This window comes from Podarcis gaigeae (genome assembly GCF_964106915.1).
Source record: "Podarcis gaigeae genome assembly, chromosome: 7".
Lineage (NCBI taxonomy): Eukaryota > Metazoa > Chordata > Lepidosauria > Squamata > Lacertidae > Podarcis > Podarcis gaigeae.
The window spans coordinates 22,441,739-22,468,076 of NC_139683.1; the positions used below are offsets into that span (position 1 = coordinate 22,441,739).

General features: G+C 39.0%; 1 protein-coding gene across 29 annotated transcripts in view; it reads right to left on the minus strand.

Annotated features, from left to right (window-relative positions):
- Nucleotides 1-26,338, minus strand: part of RIMS2 (regulating synaptic membrane exocytosis 2) — a 348,435-nt gene that overhangs the window by 204,367 nt on the left and 117,730 nt on the right. For all 29 annotated transcript variants that reach the window (XM_083748880.1, XM_083748886.1, XM_083748877.1 and 26 more), the window contains one exon: nucleotides 3,517-4,430. In XM_083748880.1, the coding sequence (XP_083605006.1) occupies nucleotides 3,517-4,430 (914 nt within the window). The remainder of the gene's footprint in view (nucleotides 1-3,516; nucleotides 4,431-26,338) is intronic.

Sequence of the window (26,338 nt, forward strand, 5' to 3'; positions counted from 1 at the left end):
CTCCACCAGTCTCTACAAGGTGTATGTCACTGACAATAGGTGAGAAAAACGATATTATATTTTTTCTGAAATTTATTTGTATAATGCTTCAAACAAATGGTCTGAATGAGATTATGAAAATCATAAAGTAAAATAAACAAGAATTATGATGAAAAATATGTAGAGAATCACCAGTTTATGAACATGGAAGAGACAGTATGGGAACCACACTTCTGTGTGGCACCATCAGTTAATCTTATGCTCTAAAATAGAATAGCCATCTGCAGTGATTTTTGAGGATCATTATGTGGGATAACCAGCCTCATTTAACCAACATCCTTAAACCTAAGTAATCCATGAAGAGTTAATGCCACAGAGTAAACTGTCCTGCCAGGCTTAGCTAGGTCACTCCTCCTCGCCTTGGGAGGAAGGTAACCAAGCCTTTTGTTTCCCTCAGTCTACCAGAGAAGCTCAGCAGGTGAGGAGATCTTAGCTGGTTGCTGCAGCTCCAGCAGCACAGCTTTTACAATTTTACACATAACTTGGGAAGACAGACGAACTAATATTAGTGTACTGGAAGAAGCAAAGATCACCAGTGTTGAAGCAATGATTCTTCAACATCAATTTTGTTGGGCTTGTCATGTTGTGCGGATGCCTGATGATCATCTTCCAAAGTAACTACTCTATTCCGAACTTAAAAATGGAAAGTGTAATACTGGTGGTCAACAACAGAGGTTTAAGGACTGTCTCAAGGCAAATCTAAAAAAATGTAGCATAAACACTGACAAGTGGGAAACACTGGCCTGCAAGCGCTCCAGTTGGAGAACAGCCTTTATCAAAGGTGTCGTGGGCTTTGAAGACATTCGATCTCAGGACGCAAGGGAGAAACATGCTAAGAGGAAGGCACGCTTGGCAAATCCACACCGTGATCAACTCCTGCCGGAAACCAATGTCCCCACTGTGGAAGGACATGTGGATCTAGAATTGGCCTCCACAGTCACTTATGGATTCATTGTTAAAACCTTGTTTATGGAAGACAATCTTACTCGGCTACGAGTGATTGTCAAAGAAGAAGAATAATTTAGGAACTTTCACCACTGTCACTAAACCAAGTTTTACTGCCTGTGCAACTTTTTCTGAATGATGTAAGTAAAGCACATGCATCTGACCTTTGGAGAGTTTGTAAGTAAATTATTTTTAACTTAAAAAACATATGGTCTTATTAGTGTGGTTGAACAATAGCTTGTAAATGAAGCACTACAGAACTGCTGTGTGGCATCAGTTGTTAATACACAGATATACCACTGTATAAATGGACACAGGAGAAAATACAGCTCTAGCTATGACACCAATTTTACACACTAGATTAACTACTGCATTCTTAAACACTTATCCTTCTGAACTTATTTTTCTGATGTGTAGATTCATCCCCACATTTTTCATTGATACTTCCACTGCCATGTAGGTAACTATTCCTTGAGCTTAGCAGAAGAAGATAAATTCAGATTCCATAGATTTTGCTCAGAGATGGTCCACTATAAAACACTCAAACAATACTGTATAGCCTCTCAATATATCTCACTGAAAGGCAATGAACACCAGTCAGTGGTGGATATCAGAAGACACAAAACACATATGCAAGAGTTGAAGGTCTTTGGAGATGGATAAATATAAGTTGGTACCATGCCTTATAGCAATCTGCCATAATTTCAGAAACGGGGTGAAAAGCATGTAGTGTATACATTCAGTTTCTTCCCCACATTCTCCTTCCTTCCTTCCTTCCCAGCCCTCAAACCACAGCTAATGCATGAACCAAGCAACAGAAAGAGGGAATGTAAAAGAGAGAGAGAGAACAGTCACCAAAGTCTATGAGGATACAAACATACCTGTGAATGACCATGTTCAGGTGCAACACTAATTCACAAAGTATGGTTTGTTTAGCCATACTGTGCATGAACTGCTTTTTGATCACATAGCTTAGAGTGTTCCTGCTTCACTTTTCCCTTACTCAAGCAGGGAAGCAAACCACAGAGCAGCTGGTTTAGCATTACATCTGAACCAGCACTTGTGGTTTGTTTCTCCAAAACAAATCACAGTTGGGAAGCCAATTAAAAAAATATTGTCTTCGAGTAGTGGTTTGTTTGGAGAGAGAAAAACCACAGCATTGGCTCAGATGAATGTGACCAGTCTGTCCATGAGAGAGTGTGCATGTATATTCTAGGGGCAAACCATTTGAAAGATGGCAGTTTGGGCCACATTAAAGAAGAAACGAAGTCCACAGCACTATATTACAGAATAAAAAATGCACCACTTCCATATCATAAAGAGGACAACCATCATTTCTTTAAGACTGACTTCAGACCTTACAAAATTATTTTATACTCTGTGTCTGTTTTTGATCTAGAGAGCAAGGTAGAAGAAATATGACTGTAAGAAAAAGATTGCAGTGCTAAGCACACTTGTTTAGTTAATAGTTGTTTGTTCATTTAGTCAGTGTTAATCACTGCTTCTTTTCCATCTGTGTAAACTGGTCATTATTTATCACTAAAAAAAACCAAGTTTTCATTCCCATTTCCAAGAACACAATGCTTAGAATCCAGTTTAAACATAAAATACAATTATAAGACTGACAGTCAAAAGGATGAGCTATAAAGTCCCAATGCTAGTTACAATATACACATTTTTGCTAAACTGTCATGTGTGCATGTATGTGTGCGCACGCTCATGTGAAGACCCATACGAACTGAAACTATGACCCACTAATTTTCCTCCTTTCATGTACTTAACCAACACTAACCATAACCTGCGCTTTATCAATGAACAAGAACAGAGCAAATGTTTCTATTAAGTGTTCTTCTACCGTGTTATAATTGTGTTCTTGTTTTAATCATCATGGAAGATCACACGACACTTTGATGTGAGAGATATGTGGTTGGGCCTCCGGATTTTTCCATTTTCACTTAAAAGTAGCCACAGGGAGTGGGCTAAATTGGAACAGGAGATTGTTGTTAGGGCAGAGGGTTTAAAAAAAAAATTGTCCACATCATTTTGCAGATTGAAATCACCTTCCCTGAAACTAGTATTAATCCTACTGTAAAGAACTACATTTGTATTTGTTTTCCTCCCCAGAAGAGCTAATAGTACCTTCTTGTGGTGTGTATGTGTGTGTGTGATGGGGGAAGAAAGTTAACACAGTAAAATAGTATGAAAAGGAGCAAGTGAGGGTTTTCAAACAGAAAATACCTTAGTACAATTTTTTGATCCAAATATATCACTCCCACCACTATGGTTATATTTTTTAATAAGTATATAGTTAGAAACATGAATATTTAGTGCATACTTCAGTTCTTAGACTTTAGACTAATTTGTAGCTTCATCTACCCATGCTGATCAAAGGGACTGTATGTGACCCATAAGTGTAAAAACAAAGCAAAATACCCCCCACCAAACACCTGAGGTCTGCAGCAGAGATGCTTCTCTTTTACAGAATTAGAATGTACAGAAAGTCCACCTATGCAGTAAAAGCAAAATTCTTACCTTTCTCACTAACACTTTCACTTTCAATCTCTACATCGTCACAGCTGGTATACTCTGGAGTAGAGGCCAACTCTTCCTCAGAGCTGCTCAGTGAAACCTGACGCATTTTACCTCCTTTTTTTGTTTTATGAGGCTTTGGTGGTGGAGGCCTAACTGATTCAGACTGATCTGAACTTAGTGAATCATTTCTTAACATGGTTTCCATTTTTTCACGTTTTGTTTTCCGTACAGCTGAGCTAGGATCCAAATGATGCTGTTTTCTTAATGAATCATTTCGCCTCATATCTGGCCTATCAAAAGGAATGGGACTCCTCCTAGGTGTTGGAGGGCTGTGATTTGTGTTTCTTTGCCGATTGGGACTTGGTCCCTGAGTTCTTTCCATTGAATATGAACATTGGTCCATGGCAGCTCTGTGTTCAGATGCAGACCTTTGCCGTGATGGCCGTTCCATTCTCATCATAGATAACCGGGAATCTTCCAGTTCAGTATTTGCCAAAGACACATCACTGTGCCTTCGTTCATGACGTGCGCGGGACACCTCAGCATGAATACGCATTTGTTCCTCATATGGTTGTGGTTTGACGGGATAACGAGCCAAATTAGGATCACTTCGGTATCGTGCTTGGTACTCCTCTTCCCGCCGTTGCCTCTCATATTCCTCTCTATTCTGCACATCATCTTCCTCTAAAGGATATTCCCTCGAACGCCTGCGACTTCTCCTGTTCGCATCCCTGTAGTCATCAAGTTCAGCTTCTTCATATAACTGAGATCCATGTTGTGATCGTCTGTCCGTATAATCTGATGGTGATCTTGGCATTGCACTGTCTGATGTTGCATACTGTGAATAGTCGTCTCTCTCCTCCTGTTGACTGAATCTCCTGTTCTGATCTCTGGATATTGATGGGCTTCTTTTTCTAAGTCATCAAGAAAAACAAGAAGTAAACATTATCAATATTTTCAATGCTTACAATTTATTTGTTACAAACTAATTCCAAACTAATTATTCTAGTTGACTGAACTATAATAACTGCACTGGCTTCCTAATAACCTGATAATCACTCACTCAGATGGAAGCACATTGTTTTAAGTTGAATTTGTTTTCCAGAGCTGATATATGTAGCATAGTGGCTAAGAGAATGCATTATGAATCAAGAAATCCCCAGTTCAAATTTCATCTCTTCCAGGAAACTCACTTAGGTGGCCTTAGTAAATCCAGTATCAGGCTCAGCCTCCCACTCACATGGCCACTGTCTGCAATATGCTGATAATGATACTTGCAGCATTGTTTTAATGGTTACAAGAGGATAATGTATCTAAAAAATCTGAACATTCAAAAAGTGTTCTATAAATATTAAATAATACAATGAGTTAATTAAACAAAAATACATTAGTTTAATCAAGTAAGTTGTAATTCTCCTATTTTTTCATACCACATTTGTTAATTTAAGTTTATTTTATTATATTTATATAATTGCTTTACACATCTAAAAGGAGAGCTGAAGCAGGACAACAAAAATACAAAATACAATATGCAATGAAAAATTAAGCTAGCAACATGTTTTAAAACATATCTGTTTCATATTCACATCATGATGTCTGCATCACTCACAGATAAACAGATGGACTTGGTTCCTACGTGGGTTAACTTAAGTAAGTTTCCACACCTTCCTCCTTCCTGCAGCCCTGGCAGAAACCTTTCCCGAGGGTTGATGACCCTCCTAAACTACATGGGATATCAGTAGCATTGGGAGGGGGGGAGTGCCCCAAATTGAGAAGTCCACTACCCACTTTTGGCAATTCCCTCCTCTGTACACCAGCCCTCTGGAATAAGTTTCATGTTTCACTATGTACAGGATTGCACTGTAACTTAATTAAAATTAGGCTCCAAGCCATAATTAATTAAAAGGGGAAAATACAAAAAGAAATTATGAAAGAATTATCCTTACAGAGCTTATTCAATAATTCAGGGCAGGATTCTTATTTGCATTGTTTATATCAAGTAGCCACTTAAGTAAAATAAAATTAACAACAAACAATATGCATCTTCTGACAGTACAAATGTTCAAATAATTTCTTGTAGGACAGCTACCTACTATATATTTTATTATTTTCAGCCATTACTTATCTGCCTTACAATATGTCCCACCGTAGCTAAATACTTTTTTAAAATAAAATGAGCTAAGTTCAGAACAGAATGAAAAATCAAAATCAAAGCACAAGCAATTCTCGGATAAGCTAGAGCATCAGCTCTTACTGGTTCGTTTCACATTTTTATTGTTTTATTGTAATATTGGGTTTTTATCCTGTATACAACCTTGTATTTTATGTGAAGTTGTGGTTTATAAATATTTAATTAAAGAAATAAAATATGTACGTTTCCTTCTTTGCTGCATTGTAAACTACCCTGTGATCTTTGTATGAAGGATGGTATAGAAATTTAATATATAATAAATAATAAAAATAATACTTCTTTTGAAAGTTATAATCTAAAAAAATATTTTCATTAGCTTGTTTACTTCCATAAATCATATCATCATTCACAAGTGACGAAGCTAAATATTGAAGAACTGTATATCTTGTGTAAAATTCTGAATATATCCCAGGTTATGGAAGTATCGTGATTAGAGCATAGCAAGCTGAGAGCCAGAATGCAGTCTAGGGCAAACTATGAATGACATCCTAACATATGTAACAACATTCCATCACCTAAGCATGCATTCCTTCCTTCTAGTTTCTCTGTTCTAAATTTCAGCCAGGTGACTTTGCTTTAGAAATAACAACAGTAAGCCAAGTTACGGCTTACCACAGGTGTGAGAATGTGTGTGCCCCAGAAGAGAGTTTGCAGCTACTTTGTTTCTCCCAGGTCCTTTTTACTGCTGTGTCATGCTAAGATGAACCAAAGTTTGCCTTACCATGCCATTTGAATCTCAGCATACCAAAACACAATATATGGCAAGCAAATTACAATGAATGTATTCGTCACAATGTGCCCACTATTACAAGGCATACAGTACATGCAAGCGGTACTCCAGAATCATCAACATAAGTACAATATTACAATTACTAATGTATTTCCCACCAAATGATATGCATGTAGAAGCCTGCTTAGATGATGTGTCTGCGTAGCCAGATTGAGACAGAAGTCTTCAGTCCAGTAAACCTATCTATTGCCTTGGAAATCTCACTAAAATTCCACTGAAATCCACAGGACTGTTTCCATTCACTGTATTCTCATCTCATTAATCTATTTCAAGATCCCTTTGTAAGCAATATTTGACAAAAGTGTTCTTGTGATTATCTACTTGATTCCATGTAAGAATTCCCAAAGCACAAATTAGGACAATAACAAAAATGATACAAATTGCTTATGCAAACCCCCTAACTAAATAAATCATGTTACAGATGCTGTATTACTGAGGTGGGAAAACTCAACTGCGTTTTCAACTGCTCGTTTCCCCCTCCCCAAAAGATACAATATTACATTGTGAAACTTATCGCATTTCAAGAAGAAATCAAATAAACAGTGTAACAGTGTAAATAAATCCACGCATTGGTGAAAACTTCAAGAAGTACTTAAGATGTGCAAGAAAAATGTGGAAGTTTTCTGCAATAAAAAATAAAAAAGATTGTTTTGGATCTTGCTAGCTCCATTGATAGCTTATCATCTCATAAGCATCTCACTCTCCAATACCTGAAGGCATTGACCCCATTGCACTTCAAAACCTGGGTGGATGAACTTCTGGACCTGGAAACCAAAAAACAAATAATATTTCGTAGATGTGATGCTAGGACTAAATGCAATGGACTCTTTGAGTCCTGATTTCTTCACCCACATTTATTGGTGTCTCTTCTAGTTCCCCTTCCCTCCCCCTCCCTATTTTGCTAAGTTTTCATCATAGCTTTGGAGGGAAGGATATCTGGGGAGGTGTTTACTGCCGTAGGTTCTTTACATACAATCTTTCAATAAACAGTAAATAAAATGATTATTTAGCATACCAAAGTTATTTCTTTAAAAACGTATTATATAGAACTACATCATTCACTGGGGCTCTTCTGAAGACATTTACTCATTGGCCAGGATCTAAAGAGCTTCTTTGTGGATGCCCAAACACAGCGGGGAATTAATTGACTTCCCCAATTTAAGCAACAAGGAAGTCCCATGGCTGTTTGCAACTTCCTTTTGAAATGCCCTTAGTTTCAAAAGAAGTTTAACATGTGGCTAAAGAATCTGCTACTTGAGGAAACACAAGTTCAAAGCCCCATTTGGTGAGGAGAATAGGACAAGATGAACATTTTTCACATCCATGCCTAAATATATGCACATTTCTTTATTACTCTGAAATGAAATTCCTTAGTGGTTCAGAAATCCACCACCTCATTAGTAGAACTGGATCCTTTGTTTGGTTCAGTGTTTTAAAACTAAGTATTAAAAGTTCTGCAATTTAGTGTTTTAAACTGATTGAACATTAAACTTAACATGCATCAAAATGACATAGTGGTTTTAATATTATAATTAGCTTTGGGCTAAATATTTACTAACGATGAAATTGTAACATCTAGTGCAGATAACATGTTTTATTTCACTTTGACTTCAGATGTTTTTACAACTGAGTTTTTTAGGGCCCCACAAGACTTGGCTTCTTTTGCTGTTATCCCTCTGGATATATTATTACCATTAGTTAAGTTACTAAACACCAACTATAATACAAAATGCTTTCCTAAAGTATTTAGTACTTTAAATAGCAAAGTAGTTAAAATGCAACACACTTGCCATTTCAGACAGAAAATGGGATGATCCAGATAAAATAACTGGATGATATGCAGAATTACTATTTTTGTCTCGTTAATCAAGCAAATAAAAAATCAAGATAGCAAGATATCAAACTGCACTGCAACAATACTAGCTAAGTGACTCAAATTTACCCTTTTAAGAATCACAATCACATTCTAAAGTTTATAAATCTATGGATGGTGATATTCTGCTTAAAAGCCCGGATATTAAAAATCTGATATACTAGACCCTTTAAAAAAAAACAAAAACCTAGTTGTTTGTCATAAATAATTTAAAGCTCAATTTACTTTTTGAAAGTTTCTTAATACTCCCCATAAAACCAATAATGTAAAAATTTAAAAGTCCATTTATTATTTCATTCTTTACCTTTTGATCAGCCACTGCACATCTGGAAAGTCAGGAGCATCAAGTTCCCGAGAATGCATCAATTTCTGTGCAGCCTACTGCTTCATTTAATCCTTGTAGCTTTGAGGAAACCATGTGAAATGTCACTTCAATTTAGGAGCCCAGATTTCCAAACAATTTCTTCATAAACCTTTCCTCACCTCCAAATACAAAATATAATGCATCTGGGAGAGGAAAGGTAAACTATATAAAATAAAACTAAAAATTATTTGGGCCTAAATGCTGACCCAGTAGAGAAGCTGTGGAGAGCAGGAGAGAAGGGTTACAGTTTAATGCTGTTACTATGTGCTGTATATAGCTGGAGGTCAAGTAAGAATTTACCCTATAAGGAGGATTATGGTACTTAGCTGATTAGTGCCTTGCTACAATAGTATTGACTGCAAAAAGGACATCACTAGGCATTTTTAAACTGTTCAAAATGGTCTAATTCGAATGTTATATCAAAATATTTTAATATGTTTACACTCTTGCACTGAAACAGGTTTAAAATCCCTACTGGTGAAAGAGCTGAAAAACATTTTTTAAAGCTTCTTTTCTGAATAATCTATGGCACACTGAACTTATTTTTCCAAGTTAGAAGATATGGGTAAATAGAATTTGGGGGGGGGGGTTATGGAGATGAGCATGAAAGGCAGTAAACTTTCATATAAGGTAAAGCAAAGCAAATGAATGTATAGCCTATGCTCTGGGCCTAAAAAAATTAAAATATCCACACCTTCTCAACCTCAAATATCCAACCTTCCCACACTTGTTTTAAAAATTAAGGAGGATCTAGTGCAAAGACAAAGTGGAATAAAGGAAAACACTACACTTTACTTATGCTTTTATGATGACCCCAAAGCAATTCTCACATGAAACATTTGCTTTAGGGGAACTGATCCTATTTATTTCTTATTTCCATATGTGTGTTGGTAACCACCATATAGAAGGAACCATATTCAAAATACCACACTGATATTTAGTAATACGCCTATGGGTACCACACCAGAGAAAAGTGCATGGACTTGGTTAGAAGTTTCTAAAAATAGTGTGTGGACAAAATCAGATTGTGACCATGCTTCTGTCTGTATGACACTACCAACAAGAGAGACAGGAATAAGCCAAACAATCAAGTGCTGAACGTGCTCCTAAAAATAACTTAAGAGTTCTCTTCAATATTAGGCTCAACCCTAGTTGCTTTTCTAGGCAGGACTAAAACTTGCGCCACTAGCAGCCCATGGTGTGGGGCGGAGACATCATCCTGATACAGGTGTTGCTGAAACTTACCTGGATGAGTTGGTGTGGGACAGGGTGGTGGCAATGTCAGGGCTGCCCCACCCCAGTACAGATGAACTGCCATGATGCTGGTTTTAAGATGGCAGCTCCATGGCTCCCATCCACCACATGGACCGCTATTGAGCAGCACAATGCAGTACACATGTCTGACGGCAGTGAAAGCTGCTGAGAGCCTCAGCAGAACTAACAGATATACACTCCCCTATACACTCTGCTGAGAGGCTCAGCAGAACTGATAGATATACACAGCAAGCATAGGTCATCAACCAAGATGATCTAGACAGTCTCAGTCCCAAAACTGGGCTGGAATCTGGAAACTGGACAAAAAATGTTTCACTAATACACAAATGGGACCTGTAACAAAATGTTGCCAGTGCCACAGGAGTATTTTCTGTTCAGAGTCCAACCACTTCATTCCTTCTCTAGGTCTTGGCATGGACCCATCCCAACAGTCAGCATTCCATGTCCACTGCTTGGTCCTCATTGGGCAGTGTGACGTAGGACCTGTCATTGACACACACTGTTGTGAATATCTGCAGGAAACTTCCCCTGCAGTCAAGGTCAGGATAGAGGGCACACCTTCTCTCGCAATGTGCAGAGATGAAACAGAAACACTGAGACAGAGGTGGGGGCTTGAAGTGGGGAGAAAAGAAGAGGACAGTTGAAGATATGGCTGCAGGAAAAGCCCTGCTGTGTTTTGTCCACATACAGGCAAGGATGCAGCAGACAACCCAATACTGACAGGCTAAGTAGAAGATTGGCAACCTCATTCTCTAGGAAGCCAAAGGGAAGGATACAAAGATGATGAAAGACTAGGAACCAGACTAGGAGAAGGGGGGCTAGAATCTAAGCATAGTTGGGTAGAGCTGCCCATATAAATTATGAGAACGAAGAGCTCTCCAAGTCTACTCTGCATAAAGAGTGGCCCAGCATTCTGAAGAACCTCAATGTGGATAGAGGAGAGACCACACCACTGTAAAGGTAACACAGGCAGGTGGGTGCGTTTCCCCATTTAAGGAGTTTTTCCTTAAAATAAATATGCTTCTGTAAATCTTGAGATTCACTTGACCATTCTGATATCTTTCTCTTGCATGGTGTCATTGTAGCTACATAAGAAACACTACTCAATAAACTGAGATCACTACTAGCATATGATAATACCCAATTATAGATGTGCTGCCACCAGATGCTTCAGCATCTCAACCAAAAATATTCTTCAGAATGAATAATTTTTTTTATTTTTTTATTTAAAAAAGAATGGAGGAGTTTGGTGAGAGCTCCTTTAACATATATCACCCCCTTGCCCCCCGGTCGCATAAGAAAATCCGTATAACATCCATCATTTTAGACATTCTTCCTCCAGAATCTTTAACCAAGATGGCAAAAGTACAGAGCATTTGCTTCTGACTGCCAAGGACCTTCTTCACTTCCTCAGGCTGAACAAATTCATAACATAACAGGCACTTCCTGGGCATCCACAGACTGAAATGCTTCATGATTACTTTAGCCATTGTCCCTGTTTTTCAACATTGTGCCAAGCTTCATAGAAATCCATGAAGTCAACAGGCAGGAGATCACCCTTAGAAGCAACTGTATTAGCTAACTGACTCATTTCCACATTACAGAAGTCAAACAGAATTTTGACAGAATTGCCAGTCCCCGTAATAGAGAACTCACCCATCCCAAAGGCTCTCAGTAATCCATCCAAATAGCCAAGATCCAATCATATGAATAGGCCCCCAACCCACTGGGAGTCCTAGAGAATATAAATCCTATCAGGTCTATGTTTCTTTGATGAAAGAATTACATTAAAGTCCTTCACTCACGGATTACTACCATCCAGCCAAAAGAGATAGAAAGTCAGAAATACACCTTGCAGCATGGATGGGATGGAAATCAGTTTTTCCAGATGCTTCTAGATTGCTGGCCATCCTGGCTGGGGCTGATAGAAGTCAGGCATCCAACAACTTTATACTGTAAATGGCCTTGTGATCTTTGGGTGAAGGGCAGTATATAAATGTAATTAACAACAACAAAAAATTGAAACAGACCCATTGCAAACATGGTGACCGTGAAATCGTGAGCAATTTTAACCAAAGGGGCCTTGATTATTGTACTTTATTTTATTAATTTATATATCACATATGTCAAAATGGTCACTACAATCACCCAAAACAACCAACACTGGGAAATCCATTGCTATACCATGTGAGAGGACTTGTGCATTCATGCTGTTTGTGTACTTTTGGGGGACATGGGCCAGCCATTGTTAAATGCATAAATGATACTAGACTACATGATCCCTTGGCCTAAATTCAATGTAACAGAGTGTGGGCATGGGTGTGTAAAAAAAGTCCTTCTAGGCTTAATCCTAAATTCAATTTCATTGCCAGTAAATGATCAAATTTTATGATGGCTAACAAATACCCTACCCACTTTGAAATGTGATCTTATACTGCCTCTGTTCTGACTTCATATTGAAATTATCTAGCTGCTTCTATTGAGTGGAGTTTCTTGAATCCCAATTCTATGCAACCTCCTCAAAAGTTAGCCCCATTCAGTTCAATACATTTAATCCAAAATAAGTGTGCATAAAATTGAAGTTCTAATTAATTATCTCCTCAACCATCAAATTAAGCAAGTGATGCTTAGATTAAAATTTACAGAATGTGAAATTTTTGCTTACTGAACATTTTGGGGGATATGAATGAAATAAAAACAAAAGATGAATTATACATTTTGACTTTCTTGTATTTTAATTATGACAGCAGTAGTGTAAGGATGGTGGTGGTGACTTTCTTTCTCCTTTGAATTTTCAGAACCCAGGAGATCAGGGTTAGATGAGGCTTGACTACAAAATGAAAACTAATTATAAAAGATATGGACACTTAAAGTGGGCCTGCTGATCAAATATTTGTTAACTAGTTGAAAAAGAATACCTAAGTATTCACTTCTTGGCTTCACATAAAAGAGCCTCTGGCAGTCTTGCTAAACAAGGAAGTCATGTCAGCTTTGAGATTGGTAGTAGGAGGTCTGCGGGACTGAATAGAAAAGAAGATGGAGGAGGTGATGAAACATGCTTATTTATCATATAAATACTACAGCCAACTTGAAGTTTCTTAAATATTTTTCAAAATATTTCAAAACATAAAACACTTTAAACTAATAGATTCAAGGTTACAATCCACAAAACGAACACTGAGATGTGCTGCTAGTTCTTTAGTATCTAACATTAGATGAAAGGCATGACACTGCATCTATGAACAGCACCAGTGTAGGGGCATCATTGATCTCCCGCTAAAGCAAAGGATAAGAAGATATGAATTTTGAGCATGTGCTGCTGCTAAGCAACCCAGTTGAGAAGTAAAATCCACATCTTCTCCCTCTGAGTCTTTTCTCCCTAGGTCTCCGTGGAGCCTTAAAAGCAGCCATTAGATTGTGCGGGGTGGAGGCAGGATCTAGAGATGAACAGGCATTGGAATCTACACAACAGCCAGTTGCTGATTGCAAGTCTTTATATTAAGGCAGTTTCCTACTACTGTCAATTGACGTCGGAGTCCAGCTGTCAGGTGTCAGAACACACAAATAACCAGAAATAACTCAAACACTAACTTGGAGGGAAAGCAGCTGGCTGAGTGAGTAGAGCAGTATGAAATCTGGGCACTGTCATTGAACTAAAGTCCAGCAACTGGGGACAAGGCTCTGGCCCTGGGCCTCAGACAAGCTCTGCATGGGCCTGCTTGTTGCAATCCTGCCTTTTGACCTTTGTGTGGTAATAACCCAGATGTCAGTTCCCTACTCCATATCACTGTCTCACCTGCTTCCTCCAGGCTCCCATGCACTCATCTTTGCCAGGGCAGGAGCACCCTGGGAAAGGACAAGTGAGCAAGTTCCTACCTTCCTCTGCAAAGGTGCAGAGAGGAAAAATACCATCCCTGCAATTAAGCTGGGCTACCAAGTTCCTTTGGAGAGTGCCTAGGGAAGGCAATCCTGTCCTCCTTTCTGGCTTCTGAGTTTTTTTCTGCCAATGTGATCCTCCAGTGTTCCAACTACCTTGGCAGTGCAGTGTAACTGAGAAACAATCTCTCACCCCTTGTCCAAGATCCAACAATGGAACAGGAGATGAGGTTATCCTCATGGCCAAGAAAAATATGTCATTAAGTGTGTGGGGGGGGGGTGTCCGATAAATCAGGTGTTTGGCTGACTACTAAGGTCAGTTAATATTTGTAGTAAATTACAAATTACAAGAGGCATAATCTTGTGTTGCTTTTCATTAAAGTAGATTGTTTCAAATATGTTATTTTAAAAACTCAAATAAAGTTATCTTTCTCATTAATATCTACAGGTTGTGGACATATTCTTACATAAGTATGCCTACGGAGAACAATGATTAAATTACTAAATGCAGAATTAACTATTGTGCGGATAACTTTTATATTAATAACTAATGTTTACTTACTTGGACTGACTATATGTACAATGACCGCTCCCAACATTAAATGGGGGGAGCCTTTTGCGTGGTCGCACGCAGCCCTCCAGATCCCAGTGCGGCTCCCCGTAGTACGGGCTGGCTTTGCCCTCCTCAGGCTGGATACCTGGAGGTCCCCCCCCCACCTCAGCCAATCGCCCAAACCTGCTTGGGGAGGCGTTGCCCGGGGATCGGCCAGGTAAGGGGAGGGACCGCCCTGCCCACACAACGGAAGGTGAATCTTATCTGTGAAGTGTCAGTTGGCTCCAGAGCTTACTTACTTACTTGGGCAGAATATATGTACAAAAAGAATGCATTCTCTGTTTACGCTGAAACTTGACATTTGAGATACATATTTTAAGACCTACCTATTTTTGTGATTGTAATTTGTTTTTAAGTCTTTTAATGCTGTATTTTAAATTGTTGTAACCCACCATGGGGCCTTAGGGTAAAGCAAGGATAATATAAGAACAACAACAACATTCAAATATTTTGGATAGAGTTTGAAAGGAGGCAAGAAAAGCTCACTTAAAATATTTATCCATAATAAGAGTTCAACATTAAGATACAGAAAGAGAAAATGGCCATGCAATTGGAAAAAGGAACCTGCATGTGTTTTCTTTTTTCCTCTGCTGTTACATATGCCAAAGTGGTTAAAGGAAAATGTTTTCACTTTAGAATATAGCTTTTGCTAGCTGCTTGTAATGCTTTAAGCTTGGCCTCTGTGTTAAAGACCAGCCCTACTGATGACTCAACCAGCTCAAATGCACAGGCATATGTCAAATGCCATTTTGTAACAGTGAAAGACAGTTATTTCTATAGATACACTCATGTCTCCTGCTCTTGGAGAAATACGAGTATCCTCAAAATTAATCATAAAACATCAATATTGACTTAGCTTACAATGTCAGAAGAGTTGTTCAATTCGGATATCATATTTTCTCATCCCAGTCCTGTGAGGATTGCGCCCCTCCCCTCCCCATGTTCATGTTCTATAACCAGTTTACTATTGCAGTTTAATCAGAGCTGACTTTGTTAAAATAGAGTTGGAGGGATCCATCTTGAGGGAAGTGGATAACAGTAACCTCTAATTAGTTTTCTGTTGCTAGGTTTAATGGCATTTCAGGGGGCAGGTTTAGATGGGGAAAACAGTGCAGAGGATAGAATTAAACTCCTCCCACAAAACACGGCTGCTCCGCATGCATATCTGTGGTTAAAGCACATAAAGCATTTAAAAACCATATTGTCAGGAAAGCATTGTTCAATGTATGGATAAGATATAAGGACTTATTGGAAAATAAAACCCCAAGGTGGCTGTCACCAATGAAAGCAAAAGCCCAGAAAAAGCTCAATATGGAGGCCAAATGGCCGAAATATTGGGAAATTTTGGAACAAGAGGGAGATAGACTGAAACTGCAGAGTTTTGAGAAACTAAAAAACAAAGTGCGAGATTGGCTTCATTATTATCAGATAATGGAGGCATATAATTTGGACAAGAAAATTGGCTTCCAGGTGGAAAAATCAAAATTAGAAACAGAACTGTTAGAACCCAAAACTAAGATTTTGTCAAAGATGTATAACTTGCTGTTGAAATGGAACAGTGAAATTTGCTATGATTAAATGGATGAAACGGTGAAATTTGCTATGATTAAATGGGCACAAGATGTTGGACATAACATTATGTTTGCTGACTGGGAACAGTTATGGACCACAGGTATGAAGTTTACGGCGTGTAATGCCTTAAGAGAGTATATCATGAAGATGATATACAGGTGGTACATGACCCCAGTCAAGCTTGCAAAAATCTATCATTTGCCCGATAATAAATGTTGGAAATGTAAAGAAACTGAAGGTACATTCTTTCACCTTTGGTGGACGTGCCCAAGGATCAAGGCTTTCTGGGAAATGATCTATAATGAAATGAAAAAGGTATTTAAATATACCTTTCTGAAGAAACCAGAGGCCTTCCTTCTGGGCATTGTCGGCCAATCGGTGTCAAAGAAGGACAGAACTTTTTTTTATGTACGCTACAACAGCAGCAAGAATACTTATTGCAAAGTATTGGAAGACACAAGATCTACCCACTTTGGAAGAATGGCAGACGAAGGTGATGGACTATATGGGATTGGCAGAAATGACTGGCAGAATCCGGGACCAGGGAGAAGAGTCGGTGGAAGAAGATTGGAAGAAATTTAAAGACTATCTACAGAAATATTGTAAAATTAATGAATGTTATATTGATGTTGGATAGAAATTAAGTGGTTTCCAGCTGTAATGCTTTAAGAGAATATGAAAAAAGGGTTATAAACAGGTAAAAATCTAATGGTAAGGATTTGCTGAACCAACAATTTGAAGTGGAATACATGAGGAGGTCCGGGAAACAAGCTAAAGGAAAACTAGCAATAGAAAATCTGTGTGTTTTTAACTATTTTTATTTTGTATTTGTGTTATTTTTTTCATTTTTATTGTAATACTTTAAAAAATCTTAATAAATATCCTATAAAAATAAATAAAAATAAAAAACACGGCTGCTCCAATAAAATTCAGGGCTCCACATGGCAGCTTTGAAACTAAAATTAAAATGTCATGAGATCTAATCAAAGATCTCACATGTCACATGTAGTTTGGTCCTACTGCTGATGTTTAAACACGGCAACTGGAAAAGCAAGCATATTATTGTGAGGCACGGAATTTCATTAGAAGGGGCCATTTTGATTTTATTTTGATTATGTATTTTAGTGATTTTATTTTGTGATTTTATCTTGTAAACTGCCCTGAGACCTGTGGGTATAGGGCAGTAAGTAAGTTAGTAAGTAAGTAAATGGTAAAGGAGACAGGCAACAGATGATGAATTTTGAGGCTTAACAAGGAGAGTGCCAGTAGACCAAAGACAAAGGAGTATTAAAAAGGGGGAAGGGGTGCATAGGAAAAAAGGAGCAAGGCTGTGAAATGGCCATTTACTATTGGCTGCTTCATCAGTATCAGGTGTAACATGGCTGCACTTCAAGGTACATCAGTTAATGGGGAAGATCATATTTTGTTTAGGAGTTTGGGGCAGAGAATAACTTCTGGTTACCAGGAAATTTACATTTATGCTAAGGTTCTATGTGGGCCAATCAGAATGTATAGTTGCATTTTTATGTTTAAAACCCAATGGCTTGGGATAATCTTCAAACATATCTCTAAAGAATTGTTGCTTCACAGAAGATGGATTAGGAGATATCGCTGGGAAAATAATAAAAGAACAGCTTTTCACATAAATCCCAAATTTCTGGGAAGATAAAGTTGGACAAAAGGTTATGCTATGTTTGATACAATGCAATACATAATGCTTGTGAAAATAATGTTGTTGGTGTCTAGCCTATGCAACAAAATTTGATAGATCTTTTACAAAAAGTTGCAACTATGCAAATTTATACTTGAACAGTCTCAGTGACCTGGATCACCTGGACCATGAAGACAACTTCCACTTAAAATATGGAATTGTAAGAAGTGAAATATTTTGTACCTATCTAATGCTAAACTTCTGCATTAGTGGGAGAAATCAGCAATGTGGTTATTTCCTCTGCCAAACAATTCTCTTTGGAGTAGCTACACACTGAAATATATGGCATTATCATTCCCATTGATTGAACAGCACTTTGCTGTGTGACCACACTATTAACTCATATTTTAAGGGTAGCTTTTCCATTGCAAAATGTCATCTTTAGTTTCAGATGGCATTTGTATTAAATCTGCATAGCAGTTTTTGAAATCAGCAATGCTTCAATAGCTTATAAATAACTAATAACACACTTAAAGCACAATGAAACCTGAATAATGCCTTTCTTGATCAGTAATTATAAAAAGCACTTTGTTCCCCAGCAGAGCTGAACTGAATACCATATATGAATTTTAATTTTGCACATTGTTGCTGTTGATTGAAAATTCTATTCAACCATCCAAGCATTCAAAATATGTGTTAAGTAAAGATCATCATGCAATTTGTTTGAGCTTTTTGCCCTTCACAGTGAAGATTGTCAGGTGAATATTTTTATCTCTATGAAAATAAGCTAATACTAAAAGAGAGAAATCAAATGAACATTGTCATACCTCTATAAACCATGTTTTTACATGCAAAAATGTTTCTTTTGCCATAAATAAATGTACACTTTATCAAGCACAGTAATGACTCTACAATATTATTTTAGTTATATAACTGATTCGTTATCCCAGCAGTATTGCAAACAATTTTTGACACCTATGCATTATTATCATATACATGGCTAGTGATCTCAGTTCTCCAAGAGTTTGTCCATACATAGCCAAATGGTACATCCAACATAAGAGGGGAGCATCAGCAGGCTTGATTTGAAATAGTTAAAAAAGAAGCTGTATCAGCGCCTCCACTGTCCCTTGCACTACTCTGCCGAGGAGCCCAGAGTAGCCTGCATGCCTCACCTGGCTACCCAGAGCGGGGTGGTAATTTGAATATGTGCAGCATTCGCCTTCTGAAATTCTTCCCCCTAAATAGGCAAATGAGTCCTGTCCCATTTGAGTTCCAATTTGGACTTCCTGGATTAAGCTATGGATTAATGGTTTTAGAAGTGGGAGAATATCCAGTTTTTCACACATTTTCAAATATTTCCATTCCTTCCTACTTCCTTCCAAGTGAAGACAATAATTCCTCTTACTAATCCGGAGGGTTTGGAAAGGGTACTCACAGTGTGAGGAAACCTTGCAATGGGTCTGCCCTAAAACCAGGAAGCAACAGAAGTCAGGAGAATTTGTATTCAATGGAGAACAACTGATTAACAACTTGACATGGCAGGTAAGACTTACTGCACAGACAAGACTAAACTTCCAGCTAGTTGCCACGAAGGGAACAACACCCAGAGAGAGGAGGGGAGTTTGTTGCAGACTACGTATGTTTTTTATAGAGACAAGTCACATTCATTATAGTTCATAGTTCAAAATGATTGCACCCTAACAAAACTACAGAGAATACACACACCAAGTTTATCAAGATCTGATACTTATTTTAATAGAACCATATTCCTTCTGTATGTGCAGTCTTTCTCACTGATCCATATTTCACTGAGGATTAAAAAAGACCCTTCCAAGAAGCATATTGAATAGAGGCAGTGTTTGCTAAATGTCTGATAACTGCAATACTTTTCCTCTGAAGTAAAATTAGGCACACTTCACTTTTATACTTCCCCAAAAAAACTTTACTTTGAAGGAAACTGACAGTACATATTACTTGCCCTAAAACCTAGAGCAATTAGTCAGACACAACAGGCAACCTAGTTCAAAGGCAGGCAAGAGTACAGTTTCTCTGTGCTGGAAATTATTGCATGATCCAATCACACCCAGTGCAGGAATAGGACAGAATTACACATCAACAATGGAAGCTGATTGGAAGGAGCCAAGGGCAGAACAATGAATTATGCACAGATGTATTGGAAAGTCTCTTTTGCAGCTGAGCTCACATCAGCCTTACTTATTTAATTAACGTATTTCTTGTAGCACAATAGCTGTCCTCTAGCACACCTGTGTGTTCCAATACAGAGTTCTGTAATTAATACAGTATTATAAAGAAGTACTTAATCCATCCATAATCATGCTCCACAACTTTATACAGGAAATATCTTGTGCAGCAGGGCAAAGAATATCTAAAATTCCTCTGTTTGCCACATACTTCAGGTCTGAAAACACAGCAGGAAAAGGAAGGAGTTGCATGGCAGGAAATATATGGTAGTTTCCCATGAAGTTTAAATAAAGAGGAGTGAGAAAGACTCTCCTCCTGGAAGAGAGGGGAGTGGTTGTGGGCGGGACTCCCGAGCTCCACCTCTAGCAGGGGGCGTTAGCCCCCTGCCTTCCACTCACCTGGCTGGTGCCCATGCAAATGTAGTACTGTACCGGGTAGAGGCATTTGTATGGGGAAATTGGTGGACATGGGAGGCACTTAATCATTCTCCTCCCCCCGCCTTTTCCTTTCAGCTGGAGGCCAGCTGAGGGAAAACAGGTTAAACATTACTGGAAAGGGCTTTAAAAATGGTTTGTTTATAAATATTTGTAAACCAACCTAGGATCTCATTTGATGAAGGGTAGCTTAAAAATAACATTAGTATTCAACTAAATTTATGGGAGGCAACCAATGGCTAAGCAACCCACATCTATCAGTTGACATTTCTCTGGAAATGATCTGCATTAGTACTGCAAGGCAGACATGGGGTTAGGAACAATAGAAGGCAATGTGTAGTTCCATCCCTATTTTAGCCTTGCCGGAGAAGCAGCAACAAGGTTTAACACCTCCCCAATTCTCAAAGCCTGATTCACAAGCACCATATTACAGTGGTACCTCGGATTACATATGCTTCAGGTTACAGCCCCATTGGCTGAAGTGGTGCTTCAGGTTAAGAACAGTTTCAGGTTAAGAACGGACCTCCGGAACAATTTAAGTACTTAACCCAAGGTACCACTGTATTTATCTACTATGTGCAAAACAGATTTCTTTGTTTTGTAACTGCCTTCAGAAGTGACTATGGCCAGATCTTGAATATCTTCCCAAAACAAGTGCAGAAACCTTGATATCTGGTCTGTATCTAGATAACTTCTGCTTGTTTGTGATATGCCAATGCCATTAGCTCTTAATTAGATGAATTCAACTTCTTGAAACTGGGCAGTTCCATGCTAGACACTAATTAAGTCTGTATCACTACCAGGAATTCTGAGACCCATCATATTCCTGCCTACAACTTAGCTCTATTTCTGCCTCAGTTTCACTACTTGGCTCTCACCCAGCACAGCTATTGACTCTGTCTCTGGATTATCTCTGACTTCCTGATTCTGACCCTGCTTGACTCTTGTCCTGGCTTGTGACTGCTGCTACATATTTCAGTAACCCCTGACTCATTGGCTCTGAGCCCTACTCCTGTGCCAGGTGGTAGCTGGAGTTCAATTACCACTGCTCCTAAAGGAGGCTTTCTATGGCCCTGACAGCTTGTCTCACTGTGTTCCATCAAGCAAGGTTTTGAAAGAATAAAAGAAAAGTCAGTCAGTAGAGCCAGCAAAGAATACACACCAACATAGCTCAATGCTGATTTAAAACCAAAAGAGCAGAGATACAAAAGAGATCTGTGTGGAAGAAAAATTTCCATTTGTTTAAGCTAGTCTGGATTCTTAAGGCCCACAACTACCGTTTGCAGTAAACCATCTTTTCATTACAAAAATGTTTTAAGAATGCACTTCCTTTTCCATTATATCTTTTTGCCATGATGCAGCAAAGTGAAACAGCAGCAGAAGCTCCATCCCTTCAGAGTGCTGTTACGGCCTTAGTATTATGTTGCATTTGTCTGTTGTGATAAAATTTGAGTCTACTGACAATACAATTTATAAATGAAAATAAGATATGGAGGAAATAAAATATCTAAAAAATTCACAGGTGTGGGGACATAAAGATCAACAGTTAGGTGTTTTTTTACAACTATCAAAACCAATTCCTCTTCCCCCAAAACATTTGCTTCAACATAATAGTTTTACAAAGAATCATACTTTTGAGTTAGGGCATTTAAATAAAATCCCTAGTCCTGGTACTCTTTCTAATGGGTATTTATACTCTGCAACTTCACACACAAGGTATGGTGAGTTCATCCCTGCATTGCACAACCCTCTAGGAGCTCTGATAGTTCCAAAAACAACAACTACAACTACTACTTCTTCTTCTTCTTCTTCTACCACCATAAAACTGTGCCTCCAACTCAGAGACAATCCAGGAGAGACCCAGTAGAAGTAATGGAATCATGCTTCCCCTGTCTCTTCCACAGCTAAAGTCATTCATCAGGACAACCAAGGCTGATTCCATGCCCAAATCAAACCTGAACCCAGATTGGAATGGTTTCAGCTAATCAGTTCCCTCCAAAAGTGTCTGCAGATGAGCCATCACTACCCTCTCAATTACCGGTATCTTACCTAAATAAGGGGTTATTGGAAGACACACCACAACCTTCTCCTTCAAGCTGGTGGGGAGCACCCTAGCATGCAAGGTCAGCTCTCTATTTGCATAAGCAAGCCAAGATGAGCAATGGTCAAGAAGGCTTAGCCACAAGCACTTTGCCCATGTTCTCAGTAACTGGAACTGATCCCACAGAACTGAATAGAATGACTCACCAGATACTAACTGTGGCATCAAGATCAGCATAAAGATGAGCAAATTTGTCCCCTAAGTGCCTAGCAAACCTATCTGAGCAGGTCTTTGATTCTTTCAATGCCCTATTAAGTGGGGCAGGCAGTAACAACTTTTTGACCTCAAGAAAGAGCTCTGCTGGGCAGCTACTTGACAATGCTCCACCTGTTTCACAATGGATTATGCATCACTTCTGCTCTAGCTATAGCCCTAGACTGCTTTATCTCTCCTAGCTCTGAGGAATACCAAAGACTACAATAAGCTCCAGTGTCACAGCATGCAACCTAGTATGACCATGTGAATAGCTCTCCTCAGCTCAGTGTTCAAAAATTAGGTAAGGTCCTCAACAGATTCAGCAATTTTGGCTACTGGAAAATCCCCCAGAGCATTCAGGAATATATTAGATTCCATAAGTCTCCAGGGGCAGACCACTGTGGTGGAGAGGGGACTAAGGCCATAAGCTCAAACTTTACCAGATAGTGGTCTGACTATGACCACCTTCCAATATCCAGACCATAGCTGTCAACTTTTCCCTTTTCTTGTGAGGAATCCTATTCGGGATAAGGGAATTTCCCTTAAAAAAGGGAAAATGTTGACAGCTATGATCCAGACTATCCCATGTGCCCTGAAGTGAAGACCAAATAGAAGATGTGCCCCTCCCTTTGTGGGACAATCCCGTAGTTGTGCTGGTGGCCATGAAGATGTGAACTAGTCCAGGCAAGGTCTCAGCATGAAAATTAAAGTCACCCTGAAAAGTCTAAAGTCATCTGGGGATTCTCCAACACCACACTTGATTCCAGCTTGGCCAGAGACATTGTGGTGCAGAAGGGTAGGCAATACACCAATCTGTTTCATTGTCCTAACAACAGGTACAGGCTCTCAAGGCTCACTAGAAGTGAAAGAGTTTTCTGCTAAACAGAATAGATGTTCTATAGACCACAGTGACTCCACTCTCCCACTGTGGATAGTGCTGCACCAAGAACCCCAGCAGGCAGAGCCGAGTCAAATCCACTCTACGCAGCTTGCCAACCTCAGTCTCAGTTGTATAAGCCAGGTCAGCTCCTTCATCAATAATTAAATAATGGATGAGGGTAGTCTAATTACCTGGCATTGAATAACAGCTAGGGACCTCAATAGCCAAGTCACTAGTTACATGCAAGGTAGGATCAGTAGAAAGGATGGCCTGAAGCCATTGTTCCTCTGTTTCTCGGATCACCATGCCATATCATACTCTCTTGGAAATAACTTGTCGCAGGATGCCCATAACCACCACCCTCACATATCACACTGCTTGTTCTGCATCAGACATCATAGGTTTCACCACAATCAGAGTACAATATTTGACACAATAACCATAAAACCAGCACACCAATGGCAACACACACAATTAACTAGCTAGCCACTGGCTAACAGCTAGCTAGTTAGCCAGAATAACCAAATGATCCAATATTGTAACCAAGAACTCATCATTGAAACTCTTGTCAAATTTGTTTCCTTCAGTATCCCCCACTCACACTTTACACACTCTTTCACTCCTGTCTCTCACTCAGCAGCAGCTCATCCTCTCCAGAATATTAGAGGGTGGTGCCCATACTCTCATTGCTCCCCAAGTATCACTGCTTTCAGAACCACCCCACATGGTGTTACCTCTACAAGGGTGACATAGCAGTAGCAGCCTACTGCTCCTTTGTGGTGGCGCCTTTTAAAAGGCTATGGTCAAATTAGACTGAAAAAGGCCATCTGTTTCCAGCCTTCTTCACCTCCTCTGAGGTTTTACAACAAATCAAGGCAAGTGGGTTGTGGGCAATAGGAAGGGCCAGGTGAAAGTCTCCCCCCCCCCCCGCTCATTTCTCACCACCTAGTGAAGAGTTCCAGTAGTGCCCTTCTAGGACATGGTATAGCACCATGGTATAGCACTATTAGCACCATGTATTTTGAGAAGTATAAAAAGATTATTATGGTGAAATAATATGAAAACAGTGCACTGAAAATGAGGCCATGTTAAGAGTGTTCCAGTTTTATGCAATAGTTTTGAAGATACAGGTTAAGTACTTAATTCGTTCTGGAGGCCCGTTCTTAACCTGAAGCACCACTTTAGCTAATGGGACCTCCTGCTGCCGCTGCGCCACCGGAGCATGATTTCTGTTCTCATCCTGAAGCAAAGTTCTTAACCCGAGGTACTATTTCCGGGTTAGCAGAGTCTGTAACCTGAAGCGTATGTAACCCAAGGTACCACTGTACAACTTAAAGAAAAGAATCAAATAGTCAGTGCAATACTGCAGGTCTCTAATCAAATGAAAATAGTGGCAATACACTTTCAGGAATCAGAGTGACACAAGAAATAAAGTGAGTAAAATACAATGATTTCAGCCACAACATTTTTAGAAGGATCAGACACTTTACTTATATTCTTTTTCACAGTTTAGATACAGTTCATTGTTGGATTTGTTCAAAGTGGACTATCCTTATACAGTAGTTTCCATAACCACTACTGTTGGTTCATGGTGCATTTACATTGTAAACATATAAGATGTGTGTAAGAAGCAGTTCATTTTGGTTTTTTTGTTTGTATATAGAAAAACATATTTTCTACAGAAACAGAAAATTGCTACGGAAATATAGCACAATGACAACACTGTACTGGATATCACATTGTAACATTGTTATGAGTCAAAAAAGCAGTGACGTTTAGAGTACAGTGTTTTGTCATTCTTGTTGGCGTCCTTCTGTCTTAGAGACACGGGAGTGCGCCTCTGGGGGTGAAGTCAAACTGCTGTGTTAGTGGCACCAAAGTGACCCGCCGGGGCGCAAGCCTGGGCAGTGTGTATGGCGATCTTGAGCTGCCCAGATGACAATCCCCCCTCTTGGCCTCGCTGATGTAGTCCAAAGTAAAGCAAAACAATATGTTTGGAACTAGCTTGGCTGCAAGAATTGCCAGAAGGTGTACAAGGTGTCATCCAACCATCTTAGGGACCCACTCCGGATTAGCCTTTGCTTCTCCCAAATTAAGTAATATTATTATTAACATAATAATCCTACAAGGGTAATCCAGTATTATTTTCTCCCCAAGGCTGAGTCAAATCACTAAACAACTGAAAAAGAAGCATGAAAATTCATAGTACAAGGCCAACCCTGTGGTATTTTTTAAGAAACATGTCTTTCTTTTCAATAGAAAGACTTTGTAAATAAGAAAACATCAAAACAAAGCTCTCTGCTGCTTCTCTGTCATGCACAGTGCCTAAGAATAATCATTTGACTTTTCTCTGGAACCATTAGTTGTCTTATGCCCCTCTGTGGCCAAACATGCACCTTCTCACTGTTAGCAGCAGGAATAAAAAAAAAGAGATGAGAAAGAAAGCTGGGCATTAAAGGCACTATGTTTTCATCCTCAAAGGACAACAAATGAGGTCAAATGCAAAATGCATAATTAGAGTTAGGTTCTGTACAGTTTGTAGCAATTTTCATCACCAAAGATACCCATTCTTATGCAATGATACATTCATCTGAATATGCCCAAAGCACTTCTGAACTCCATTGCAGTGCAAAGAATACTGCTGCAAATAGAGCTTCTGACAACCCAATGTTAGCTGGGTTTTCATTCTTTGATGAAAGACTAGCATTCAGAAAGGCCAGTAAATATAACCAAAAATGAAGGGTTTTCTGAAAACCACTTTAATTAAAATTAAAGATTAAATAAACCAAAGCCCACAGGACA